Source organism: Schistocerca nitens, chromosome 2, assembly GCF_023898315.1.
Source record: "Schistocerca nitens isolate TAMUIC-IGC-003100 chromosome 2, iqSchNite1.1, whole genome shotgun sequence".
NCBI classification, from domain to species: Eukaryota; Metazoa; Arthropoda; class Insecta; order Orthoptera; family Acrididae; genus Schistocerca; species Schistocerca nitens.
The window spans coordinates 119,403,160-119,417,251 of NC_064615.1; the positions used below are offsets into that span (position 1 = coordinate 119,403,160).

The 14,092-nt window shown below is 40.0% G+C and overlaps 1 protein-coding gene across 1 annotated transcript in view; it reads right to left on the reverse strand.

Moving 5' to 3' along the window:
- Positions 1-210: 210 nt before the first annotated feature.
- The window catches only part of LOC126235801 (lysosome-associated membrane glycoprotein 1-like), a 42,176-nt gene continuing 28,294 nt past the window's right edge, over positions 211-14,092 (reverse strand). Inside the window, exons 3-5 of the mRNA XM_049944621.1 lie at positions 8,090-8,318; positions 1,347-1,538; positions 211-1,229 (exon numbers count right to left, since the gene is read on the reverse strand). Coding sequence (XP_049800578.1) covers positions 1,093-1,229; positions 1,347-1,538; positions 8,090-8,318 — 558 coding nt within the window. The 3' untranslated portion in view covers positions 211-1,092. The remainder of the gene's footprint in view (positions 1,230-1,346; positions 1,539-8,089; positions 8,319-14,092) is intronic.

Sequence of the window (14,092 nt, forward strand, 5' to 3'; positions counted from 1 at the left end):
TGGGCTGGAGATTTTCTCCGTTTGGAGACTGCATGTAGTGTTTTCTTCCCCATCATATCACACTTATCAACAAGCAAGTCACTGAAGTCAAATCACCTGAGACAACTTGCACCAGGTGACCAGTCTACCTGACAGGAGGCCCTAGCCACACAAAATTTCACATTTTATTTCTCAAAATTTGGAAAGCTTAATAGTTCTGAAAATACAATATTAAATGGAAGGACTATAAAATCCCCATGAAAGTCTTTATTTTTAGAGACACTATACAAAATCGTCACATACAATAACAGTGCAAGGAATCAACAAAGATAATATATAACTTTCAGTCTCAATAAGCAAATATCTTCCACTTCAGATCGTATCACATTCACACTACTAAATCTTACGCAACTAGAAAGTTACATTTTACGAAGGGTTCAAACTGGTTCTGTACAGATATCTTCAGAGGGTTGGTATATCAACTGAGAAATGAGTAATTTGTTTCAAATAAAGTATAAAATATGCAGCTGGCATCTCATGGGGTACAAGCTTCACATTACCAAGCTCATAGTTTTGACATTAGGTTTATGTTTTTTTAAGATCACATAATACACAGTTTATCAGCAGAATTTAAGTGGACCAAACTCAAAATAGCATGGAATGATGTAGACATTTGTTGAAGATACTAATGTCAGTTCATTAATAGATAAAATATGCCTTCAGGAATTCTGTTCATGATAACACCTACAACCAAGAGCTTAATTGTTATCGATCTTATTTCCATACTCTAAGGCTGCAAAGTAAAGCCATGGTAAAAACAGTACAGTGGCTTCAAGGAAACTTTTAAATAACATTACTCTAACAATACTAAACGTACATCAAGTGTGAAACTGGAATAAAAAGGAACTTAAAATTTCTTTGAAGAGTACTCAGCTACATCAAAAATATAACCACTGTAACTTTTGTTTTCAAGTCACTGTATAGCACAATATATACTGGCAACTATGACGAGATGATGATCAAGCTGCCTTGTGAAATTATGTTGTTCTGGTTTTACGTCATGTGCTATTATTTGTTTTGGATAGGCAGCTACTTGTCTCAGTTCCAATACTTTCACATACTCAAGTATCCACGTGCTTGAGACCTACGTCGACCAACTAAGTATCCAATCAAAACAACTGCAACCAGACCAACAAGTGCGCACCCGACTGTTATAGGTACTATATCAGTTGACCTCTCACAGTCTTCAACTGTAAAAGAAAGGAAAGATTAACATTGTGCAGCAAACAGCAGATCAAACTAAAATTGAAGTAGTAAATGAAGGAGAATCATAAGCTGTATGCGTACAACCAAAAATCCCTACTTACTTGCACCAAAATCTGTTGAGTTGGTTTCATGAAATGCTTCCAACTGCACTTTACTAACAGTCAACACTCCCACTGTTTCATTGCTGTTCTTCTTAAACAAATCAACTTCCTGAGACTTCATACACCTATAGGACCTCGTCAAACTTGTCGCAAACAAGTTGTGATTGTGGAAAAAGGTCAAGTTTGTAACACCTATAAAAGAATAGAGTATTTCAATCAAATTACGATAACTGAAGGCTTACTGCTTCTAATATAATATTCTACGTTCTCACACAATATGTTTTGTGTTCACCTAAAAAAAAGATTCAAATTTCAGAATTTATGTATTCTGTCACAAGTAATTTCAAAAGTGTCTGATTTTATGTCAAGTTTAGGTTGATTCAAACCCAATATTAGTGTGTTCGAAGTACAAATAACAGTGTTTCATCCCCCCCAACATGTCTAACTTTTAACTTCTGCCTGCATACATACAGCCGCCTGGAGATTGAACACCTGAAGGAACAGAGCACAGAACAAAGCAATGGAGGCAGTTTGTGGAAGCAGCATGTGATCTGCAAGGCCTGTGACCAATGGATTATTTAAATGGTGTTGAGAAAAATGGAAGGAGGGGTGGGGAGGAGAAGTGGGAATATGACAAATATTAATGAACTTAATGACCTGCAGGTAACAAAACATTGGAGAAGGAATAGGAGCAGTTTACACCAACATTTGCATAAACTGCTGTATAATTTTGTGGATAAACTGACAATATTAGAAGTTGGAGTAAACACCTTGGTTTAAGAACAGGACAGGAGGGTCATCCCATGTCAAGTCACAAATTTGGACAAGCTCCCCACTCAACCATCTCCAATTTTGATGAAATTTTTACAGGATCTACATATAGACCTTACATGAAGCACTGCCAAATTACCTTTTCATAAAGGCTCATTTTTTTAATGAGCCGTTTTGTTTTACCATTGTTCAGGATCTGAGAGACCTGTCTTGCTGAATCTGTGATCCTGTTCAACTTTTTGGGTAGAATAGCTTAGCTGTAAAACAAAAGGTCAAACTATGGTAAATTCATCAGTGTGCTATCAAAGTGGCCCATAAATCTTCTCATACCAAATTAACTTACATTTATAAATACATGTACTAGTCTTACACTTTATGGTTCCCAAGCCAAATATTTCAGTTCTTATTAACTCATTTGCTGAAATTTGTTACTAATAGCAATTACAGTTGATTCTAACAAGTTATAATGTCTGCCGATTCTTCTTTGTGATGGAGCTGGAATGACAGAAATAATATGTTGGTTTGGAATCTAACAAGCATCCTGCCTAGCTGGCCAATAGAATGAATGTGCAGGTCCATTGGGATGCATGAAACAAACATTTTCTTCTTCTGAAACTTCAGACACATTACCAATCCACCATTTTCTATCATATATACAGACAATGTATTGGCCTAGTTGTAATGCTGTAATTTTTCTGAATGAAACTGTTGCTCGACTTTGGTCAACATTTGCCACAAAAAATTGGGTCATTGGACACACTTCTAATACAAACTTGCTTTTCATTTAATGGCACAAAATGGTGATTCTCTCTTGTTCCTGATATTGTGCAGCCATTTTTGAACCTTGCTTCCTGCTCAGTTTTTAATGTTTCAATTCCTTCTTTTGAAACAAAAATGGATTCCTCTGATATTCTTTGCACAGTATTTAAACAAATCAGTTGGTGTCAAAATCTGGTCTTTAGTTGGTCTCTGAAGGCTCACTCTTGCTGCCCGGCACTTTACAGTTCCTCCAATTGTATCACATGGAGATTTTCCATGGCTTGTAGCAAAAATGTTCCATTTAGCTGATCATCATTTTGATGGTGGCAGAGATTCAGAAAATTTTTGAAGTTTTTGTACTACACTGCCAACCCATCACTGAAGTAGTAAATGTATGTGATTTTTCCAAGGAGACGCTTTAGACGTATTAATTTCACTATAAAAGCATGCACAGTGATTGCATCATGTTTCAGGCTGTCGCTTATTATACAGTAGCTGATGCTGCTGATGTCGAAGTTATTTCTGAAGTACACAACAAAAGGGTGTAAAGTTGCTTGGCTATTATTCCAGTGAAGCCCTTCAGCTGCATCCTGGACAATGAAGGAATAATTTTCAGAAAAGTCTTAATATGATCAGTTCAGTTTGCTTACAGCTTTCTTTTATGCATTTTAGGTCTTGCTCTGGCGCTTTGCAACATAATGAGTGGAAAGTTTGACAATTTTTGAAATCAGAACTTCATTAAATCCTCTGTGGTCATCTGCTTGGTTTCTAATGTATATCAGTGTGCACCTACTGTTTGAACTCAATGGTATCATCTGGATCACTGTCTTCAAAACTACTTTCTAAAATCTGTTCCAGTAGTTCTTTTCCCAGCCAGACTTCACAGCGATGAAGCATGCAGTCTTTGGATACCAAATCAGACATTGTTTTAGCAATCAGACTTTTACAATCTTCTTCAATTGGAGTGCTTGCAAGCATCAGTTTCGCATTTTGATGTAAAGCGCAAACGCAGACAGAGGGTTCCTTCAGCACCCACAGTGATGCACCATTTTGCCCTCAATGCGCAAAATTTGGAAAATCCAATTTCAGACCCATGCTGAAGTCCATATGCAGCAAACATTTATTTCAAATTATTCATAAGAAGATGTCTGCATCAAAACTTTCTTCCCTTCTATTCTAATTGATACTGTCTTTTTTTACCTGGACAAATTCAATTAAATTCTTCATTCTGAAAAAATGTTATCACTCTTCTTTTATGGCATCTGGAATCTTCTTGCCACACTTGCTCTTTGGCAGGGCTAATACACCATTTTCTGCCTGTAACTTCCTTGCTGCTTTTACCATCCTCTCTAAAACACCAAATTCTCACTTTGTCTCTTTTATAGTCCAGCTTTATGGTACTAATGTCAGTATCTGCAATTTTTTCAGGCTGTCTTGACAATTGCACCTTATCTTTCAATTCTTTAATCAGCTGCTTATAATCTTCACAATCAGGACATGTATTGCTTGTACTAGGTGTTTGAAGATCTTTTTGAGCAAATCCTCCCAGCAGCAGCAGCAACAGCAGCTACAATGTTATTCGCAATTGCCTCTTGAGCTTCGCTTATTTTTCCTTTTGCGTAACCTTCCACACTTTTTTTGATACTCAGAAATTTTAGAGGGGAGACCCCAAAAGCAGTTAGACTTGAATCGATTGATACTTCTGGATATGCTTCATCTTCTGACTGGTTTGAAGTTGGCTGATTTTTCTGCTTTCTTTGTTAAAAATTGTTTTCTGCAAGCTGGACAGATGATCTGACTGGTTTCACATTGCTCTTAGTCACAGCTTGCACTTCTTTTGCCGTTTCCACAATGACAATCCGTAAACCCTTTTTAACAGAATGGTTCTTTGCACCGAAAGGATTACAACAAGATATCTGTAGAAAGTAATATTTGTCCACAAGTATTGCTTTGTGATGAAAGCATATTTGTGTATTTTCAGTAAGACATATCTTACTTCTTTGGTTTATGAATTCCTGTTGCTCTACTGAAAATTCATTGATTGGAATGAAGCCTTCTTGATGTGTGTAGGTTTTCAGATGACATGCAGAATTATCTGCAAGGCCAATGACACATGGTATTGAAACTTCGTTGATATCCATTGCAATCCAATTAAATGTATGCTTCCAATTGCCATTTGTTTCAATATTAGATAAAGTAGAAGTGGTGTATATTTCCTACTGAAAAATATTAAAACAACCATAGATAATGGAACTTCCTTGAGAATACAACAGAAAAAAATTAAATAACCTGATGAACATTTCTAGAGTCACCCCATACTTCGAATAAAATTTTACTTACTGAAAAAAAGATGTTTATCCAGTAATGACAACACACTTTACATCATTTAACACACACACACACACACACACACACACACACACACACACACACACACACACCTGAACACACTTCACTACACAACACACAACAGTGGGCTTCAGATATTGTTAAAACATATTACCAAACTCCGTTGTTGACACTAAACTGGTCTGCCTCCAAAATAAAAACTACTTTCAGATCAGACAAGGTGTGCTCAGATAACTCAGTTATTATTTGAGCAATCTGGATGCCACACACAGAGCTTTATTACATGCTGACAGGTTGCAGATAAAGTATCAGCTTCAGAAAGTTATTCTTTCAGCAGATACAAGGCAATAAAGTATAGTCAAAATCTGGTACGACAAGATTTATGTGCCACTTTGATAGCACACTATGATGAATTTACCATAGTTTGACCTTTTGTTTTACAGCTAAGCTATTGTACCCAAAAGGTTGAACAGGATCACAAAGTTTCAGCACAACAGGTCTCAGATCCTGAATAATGGTAAAACAAAATTGATCATTTATTCGTTTCAGTTACAATGTCAAAAAACAAGCCTTTACAAAAAGGTGGCTAGTGGCCCCACCACACTACTCACGAAGCTGTAATTTGGCAATGCTTCATGTAAGGTCTATACGTCGTCATCGTCGTCGTCAGTCCCGAGACTGGTTTGATGCAGCTCTCCATGCTACTCTATCCTGTGCAAGCTTCTTTATCTCCCAGTACCTACTGCAACTTACACCCTTCTGAATCTGTTTAATGTATTCATCTCTTGGTCTCCCTCTACTATTTTTACCCTCCACACTGCCCTCCAATGCTAAATTTGTGATCCCTTGATGCCTCATAACATGTCCTACCAACCAATCCCTTCTTCTAGTTAAGTTGTACCACAAACTCCTTTTCTCCCCAATTCTATTCAATACCTCCTCATTAGTTATGTGATCTAACCATCTAATCTTCAGCATTCTTCTGTAGCACCACATTTCAAAAGCTTCTATTTTCTTCTTGTCCACACTATTTATCGTTCATGTTTCACTTCCATACATGGCTATACTCCATACAATTACTTTCAGAAGAGACTTCCTGACACTTAAATCTATACTCTATGTTAACAAATTTCTCTTCAGAAACACTTTCCTTGCCATTGCCAGTCTACATTTTGTATCTTCTCTACTTCGACAATCATCAGTTATTTTGTTCCCCAAATAGCAATACTCCTTTACTACTTTAAGTGTCTCATTAACTAATCTAATTCCCTCAGCATCACCCGACTTAATTCGACTACATTCCATTATCATTGTTTTGCTTTTGTTGATGTTCATCTTATATCCTCCTTTTAAGACACTTCTTCATGCAAGGTCTATATGTACGTCCTGTAAAAATTTCATCAAAATTGGAGAGGGTCGAGTGGGGACCCTTAGCCCACTTGACGTGGAATGACCCAGGAGCACTTAGGGCAGGTTGTTATAACTGAAATGCCTGTGCAGATGCAGCCAGGTGCCTCCAGGCATAGGTTGGTAAACAGCTTGCATGCAGTCAGACCTCAGCTACCTGAGTGCACACAATTAGGGGTAGTCAAATAGGTCACAGACATGTCAAACCAAGGCATGAACATGGTGCAATAGGGCCATGTGGTTGGAAGTGTATATTACCTGCACTTGTCTGTAGGCAGCTGTGCCCTATGGAGCACAGTGGGAACAGCCTACCCAGTACAGTATGGTTTCACAGTTGTATACTAGATAAAATAGTCGAGTTCTGTCAAGACCCAAGCTAAGAAGATAAAAGTAAAAGGAAACTACTAAATAAAAACACTACTGTTCAGGATGTAAATGGAAATGTAAAAGATGAAGTACATTTGATGACAGCAATTCAGACACATTTTGTATCAAAATTGGGTAGCTGAGGGGAAAAACTGGAAAGGATTTTATTCAGGCAGACACAGTTATCAGCACTGTGTAGTATGAAAGGACAGGCATAATAGGTAGAGGGATATCAGTAGAAATGCTAAATTCAGTTTGAGTTACAGGGAAGCGGTGGCTATACCACGAGATGAGGGTAGTCTGGAAGCAGATGACGATCCTAGAAAATTGCAAGAGAGGCATAATTGTACCTGTCTTCAATAAAGGTAACAGGGAAGAATTTAAGACCTACAGACAGGTGACACCATTCTGTCCTGGGCAAAAAGCATTCCAAAAATTCAAAGGATTACAAGGGATCAAGTTAAGCAACTTGGCATAAAACATGCAATTGACAATGAACAATGTTTACCTCTACAGTAAAATCCATGCTAAATAGGAGATGAGCTAACAGATTGCATGAAACATACCTAAGATTGCACATTCTTTTAAATGTCATATTTACTTTTTTTGCGACTGATGTGGATGACCAATTCATAGCAAGGCAGAAAGAGTTGGAGATGGTCACAAGTTAATGGCCTATTAAATTTAACATGAGGAAGAAAGATCATTATTGTGACCAGGACAAGTGAAGGACAAGCCAAACCTCATGCTGATGGGGGAGGGGAGAACAGCAGAGAAAAGTCTGGAGCTTGAAATATCATGGAAGCATAGCAGCAACAAATGAAGTCAATACAATACACTGACAAGTAGTAGCCTTTCAGAGAAGTGCCAGGAACTTTCTATTCCCTCAGGGTAGTGTTTGAACAGCTTACACTGTAGACTCCCGAGACAACAATTCAATTGTAAATTTGACATCACGAACTATGAACTTTTACACATCCACCACACTTCCAATACATCTGAAGTCTGCAAACAGCAGTCTATACATTCACTGCACATACTGCATGGTACATAATGAAAACTGATATCAAACTGCTGTACTTTTCACTTACTTTGAGTTGCGTTAGGGAAGTCGTCTGGATTAACTGAAAGTGTTAAATTAATATTGTGAACCACAAATTTCTTTTCCGTTTCGTTTTTCTCAAAGACCATTTCCAGCATGTTACTGTAACTTTTATTATCTTTCTGATGCATCCATTCAAGCCGCAATGTTTGTGTCTCATTGCCACAAGTTCCATTGCCAAATGCATCTTTTGGGATATTCAGCACTGCAAAACCAGTCTGAAACAGAATGTGTGTTGTAAAAATATTTGTCATGGCAGTACAAATAAGAACACAATAAAACAAAAATACAAAAAACAACATTGACACTGAATATTCATTTTGTGTGAATCTTAAAAGTATTTGTAAAATCGCTTCTGACAGACGTTAAAGGAACACTTCAGCTATGCACTGGATACTAAATTTGCAAGGTATAGTAAGTAGGAAACAGAAAAAATGTTCATTATGTAGTTAGGTTACCACAAATGTAACCTATTCAACTCTTAGGCTTACAAAGTTGGCACTGTTTATTAGTTTGAAGACACTGGTGAGCTATTTAGAGGTGAGTAAGTTTATGCCAAATGAGATTGGGCAAAAGCTTTTTCACTTCAAGTTTATTTTCTAGATACCTTTTGAACTCTTAATACAGAATGAAGATGTCTTATACAATCAAGTTTAAGTATGTGTTATCACCACTAATACTACTGTATGAATTTTACATAGTAGTACTTTACAATTGTATGAAAGCAATGAGAAATTGCACATCAACTTTTCTAACACTTTTCAGCTTATCTGTTCCAGTGAATTTTATAATCTGTCATTACAAACTAGTACCCTAACAAATGTGAAAAAATGCTCCTATCTCAGCTGCATATGTGCACTGCATTAGATGCAACAGCAACATGTGAAAACTTGTTCCAGACTGGGACTAAAATGGATGCTCCACAACAGTTCACTTAACCACCTTTGCCATTCAAGAACACCTCCCATCTAGCCCAAATTCCCACATGCCACACACTATAAATTTAGTGTTCTCCATCTATCATCCATTATTTGCTAGCAGCTATTCAGCTTAGTCCCACAACATTTCGAACACACAAATGCATCCGCACGGATATAATTTCATCGTCGACGTGCATATGTGTACATATTTATATAGGGTGTTCAAAAACTCCCATTACAAACTTCTAGGACTTGTAGAGGGGAGTGAGTAGGTAATATTTTGAATTGCAACCCATGTCCAGAAACTTACATTTCTGTGCTACAACCATTTGCAAACACGTTGCTAACATGATCACTTTTACAAGTAATTGATTAGGCGTGACAGAGTACATCACTGTTTTACAATTCCATTCATTAATAGCTAAAGGAATAGGTTGTGTACTCATTGATGGATCCTCTCCAACGTGATTATGTATGGCCTTTTCCAACTCCACTGTGCAGCATCTAGGAGTACCACAGTTACACCTGCTGAAAGTGGAAGTACCCTTTCTTGAAGCCACCGCATAACTGTGGGGAAAAGGATATGCAACAGAAAGAAATTGTTGAGAACAACCTTCAGAAAGGCAACAAGAAGCTCTTCCATTACCATGAGCTTTGCCATTCAGAAGGATCATGCCAGTGTATTCTGCAAATGTGTACTCAACAATGCTGCTGTAACACACAAACAAGTGAATGAGGCTCGAACCAGGTCAGAGAGGTAGGACGGATGTCAAATGATATCAGCACATCCGATGTAGCACCTAGTGCCTCCCGCCCCTTCCCCCTGCACCACAAATACCTTGTTACGTATCTACCTCGCAAACATGTAAAACAAACGGCTGCAGCACAGAAAAACCCCCCCCCCCCCCCCCCCACACACACACACACACACACACACACACACACACACACACACACACACACACACCCTTGACAGCGAAATGGTAACTCCAGTGCAGAGGCTCTCACTCGTAGAAATGCTAGCATGACTCAGTTGAATCGAAACCTCCGAGAAAACAAGGCCAACCAACAGGGGTTGCTACGTCATCGTGACGTCACGACAAGCGGCCCAATATGGCTGTAGTATATTGCTGTGAGTGGATTGCTTTCAAGTGTCGAGCGGTGAGTTGCAGAAACTGTTCTTATTTTGATACATCTCTTTCACCACCGCAAAGTACTTGTCTGTTACACTATGGTGAATAAGTGCTGTGTACCAGGCTGTGCTGGCAACTACTGGACTGGGAAAAAGATTGTGTTCAGATTTCCAAAGGACACTGAACTGAGGAAGAAGTGGACACATGCTATTCGACGGCAGAACTTCACTCCCTCTGAACATTCAGTGGTAAGTAGTAACAAGTCACATTATTAACAAAAAACCAAAGCTAATTTCGTAAGAATAAATTACAACTACGAAGACTCCACTGTTTAAACTATTTTTATTGTTCCAATTTAGAATGTTTCAGTATGTATTTACTGTAAAGTGTGTAAGTTAACGTAAAACTATAGATAACAATGTAAGCAGTTTATTTGATTTAGGCTAGCAGTTATAAATACAAGTCAGGCTACCAAATGCCCTTGCCATAATGTTTTTTTGTTTGATGAGTAGCATTTCTGCATTACTAACAACAAAACATTTTAAGGTAGTGTTAAGTACTTATCTCACATTGTGTCAAAGATGTGCGGCATACTTTTACTAATGTGAAATCTTTATATCCTAAGAACAATTAATTAATTTCGAAATTATTATGAAACAATTTTCTTTTCATTTCCTTTCCAGGTTTGTCAAGAATACTTCAGTCAGAGTGACCTGATTCTTCAAAGCACAGCAGTTGACTGGAAAACAGGGAGAACGTTGGCATTGCCTCTAGAAAAACCAAGACTGAAAGAAAATGCAGTGCCATGTTTCCTCCCAAACTGTCCCAGTTATTTAAGCTCAAGACAAGATGTTCAACGAGAGCCCCAAGTCAAAGAAGACAACAGCTAGAAGCAGATGCCTTAAGTAAAGCTATATCTGAAAGTACAGAAATACCTTTTGCACAAAGGGAAAATGACAGTTTTCAAGATCATAGTGAATTTTTGGGGGAAAAAAAAACAAACAAACAAACAAACAAACAACGTGAGAATGTTACATTAAATCAACAGTGGAGTAAAGTTGTGAAAGAAGACTGTATATTGTTCCTCTACCTTAACTTTGAGAAAACTCCACATGATATTGTGTATTTAACAGTTTGTAGAAACCTCCGTGTTAAATTGTATGTAAATGGTGTTGAGATAGTTGCCAGCACACTTCCACATTACCAGTGAAAGAAGGTAAGAGGAAAATTGTTTCATTCTTGAGGTCACAATGTGCATTATGTCTTCAATCCAAGGCACACCATAAATCTGATCCAGATATTTGATTCTTTGTTCTGTATTGTTTACAATTTCTCCACATGCTTACAAGTTTTTGCAATCATCTGGTTTTTTCATTCTACCACATCCAAACACATTAAGGAAGCTTAGTTGTAATATAAAGGTGAACCCAAGTAATCCAAATTTTTAAAGTCATTTGAAAGATGAAGTTTCAGGTTTGGAACCACATGAACTGTTTGTTACCTTTATGCTAGATGAGATCCACATCAAACCATATGTAGATATTTTAGAACTATATGTTCACCCACAAGAGAAGCTGAGAATTGTAGAGATGCATAGTTGCGTTTTTTTTGTGGTTTTAGGGCGCACAACTACAAAGGTCATTAGCGCCCAGACTAAATTAGGAATGCACCGCGAGGCACAAGGTTAAAACAGCGATGAAAAGGGACAATACTATAAAAGACAGACAGGCATAGGATTAAAAAAACGGCATAATCAAATGTCCTTAGACAGATTTGTCAAGTTGATAAAACGAAGAATGCGAGCAGCTGCTCCGGGATCATCCGCTAAAATGGCATCCAGAGTACATGGCAGGCCAAGATCAACGCGCAGTTTAGTAAAAGTTGGACAGGACGTTAAAATGTGGCATACCGTCAGCAATTGCCCACATGAGCAGAACGACACCGGTGCAGCCGTCAGCAGATGGCGATGGCTGAACCGGCAGTGTCCAATTCGTAACCGGGCCAAAACGACCTCCTCCCGCCGGGAAGGGCGTGAAGAGGTAATCCAAGCTGCGGGAAGAGGTTTCAAGGCCCAAAGCTTGTTGTCCGTAAGTGCAGCCCAATCGGCATGCCACAGCAATAAAATGCGCTGACAAATGACCCTGCTACAATCTGATGAAGGGACAAAGAAGCTGTCCGAGGCTGGAGGACCGCAGCCTTGCCCACGGCATCGGCAGCTTCGTTCCCAGGGATACCGACATGGCCAGGAACCCACATAAAGGTAACCGGAGGACCGGATACGTATCACTGAGGCTCTGGATGGCGCTCAGGGAATCGGAGCAGATGACATAAGCAGAATGTCGGTGGCGGCAGATGTAAAGAACAGCCTGGTAGAGGGCAAATAGCTCAGCTGTGAAGACCGAACAATGGCCATGGAGCCGGTATTTGAAACTGTGTGCCCCGACAATAAAAGAACACCCGACACCGTCATTGGTCTTAGAGCCATCTGTATAAATGAAGGTCATATTAATGACCTTCGAACGAAGTTCGACAAAACAGGAGCGGTATACCGAACCGGGGGTAACCTCCTTTGGGAGCGAGCTGAGGTCAAGGTGAATGCGAACCTGTGCCTGGAGCCAAGGTGGCGTTTGGCTCTCGCCCACTCGAAAGGTTGCAGGGAGTGAAAAATCAAGGTGCTGAAGGAGGCGACGAAAGCGGACTCCAGGGGGTAGCAGGGCAGAGACATACAACCCGTATTGACGGTCAAGAGAGTCGTCAAAAAAGGAATGATAAGACGGGTGGCCGGGCATTGACAACAGCCGACAGGCATACCGACAAAGCAGTGTATCGCGCCGGTAGGTTAGTGGCAATTTACCGGCTTCGGCATGAAGACTCTCGACGGGACTAGTATAAAACGCTCCGATCGCAAGACGTAAACCCCGGCGAGTGTGATTAAAACGCTGACACTGGTAGCAGCGCGTAGGTGTCAGGACATAGGGGCGAACAGAAATAACCTCGGAGCCCACTTTGATGTGCGACGGCAGCTGAACACTATCAAAGGTCAAGAAAAGTGTCCGGGTCAGTACAAGGTCATTGTTTACCTTTTTCATGACCCTATGGACAGCCGTCACACCCTGCTCAGCGAGGAAAGACTGAATCTCATCAGTCAATCCGTCGAGTGATGTAGTATATACCACACCACGCGACGAATTCAAAGTGCGGTGAGCCTCCACCCGGACAGGGAACGTGTACAGGAGTGTGGCCCGAAGCAGTTTTTGTGCCTGAAAGGTGCTCTCAGTTTCTAGTAACAAGGTACCGTTACGCATCCTGGTACAAGACTTGAAAGATCCGGCTACGGCATCTACGCCCTTCTGAATAACTAAAGGGTTGACAGATGAAAAATCCTTTCCGTCCTCAGATCGAGAAATTACGAGGAACTTTGGGGCAGGCGGTAGTACTTTTGTCCCTGGTGGATGGTCGAGTTTCGGTTTTTGGGCAGAAGTCTAGAGAGAAGAAGAAGAGATATCCATATTGGAGGAATCCCCCATGATTGCCAGCGTCTCTGATGGCACGCTCCTTCCTTGTGGGGACCCTCTCAGAGGGCACTCCCGCCTTAGGTGAATGTTTACACCTCAGGTCACACCTCCCGAGAAACAGACGGAGGGACCAATCGGCATGGTCGGAAGGTGTCAGCTCAGGCAATCACCCCTCCCCGGGCCTGGCCTATACCAGGGGGTACGTACATGCCTTACTTGTCTACCCAGGGCAGGGAATTACACATTACCCCGTCACTGGCTACGCATGCGAATGTGTGGGTCGGCCTTCAGGCACGCACAGGGAGGAAAGAAGAAGAAAAGGAGAAAAGGAGAAGGGAGAGAATGGACAGACTGTCTCAAATGCCGAGGCAGAGACCAGAGGGGGACAAGGAGGAGGAGGCAAGGAGGAGGAGGCAAGGGAAAA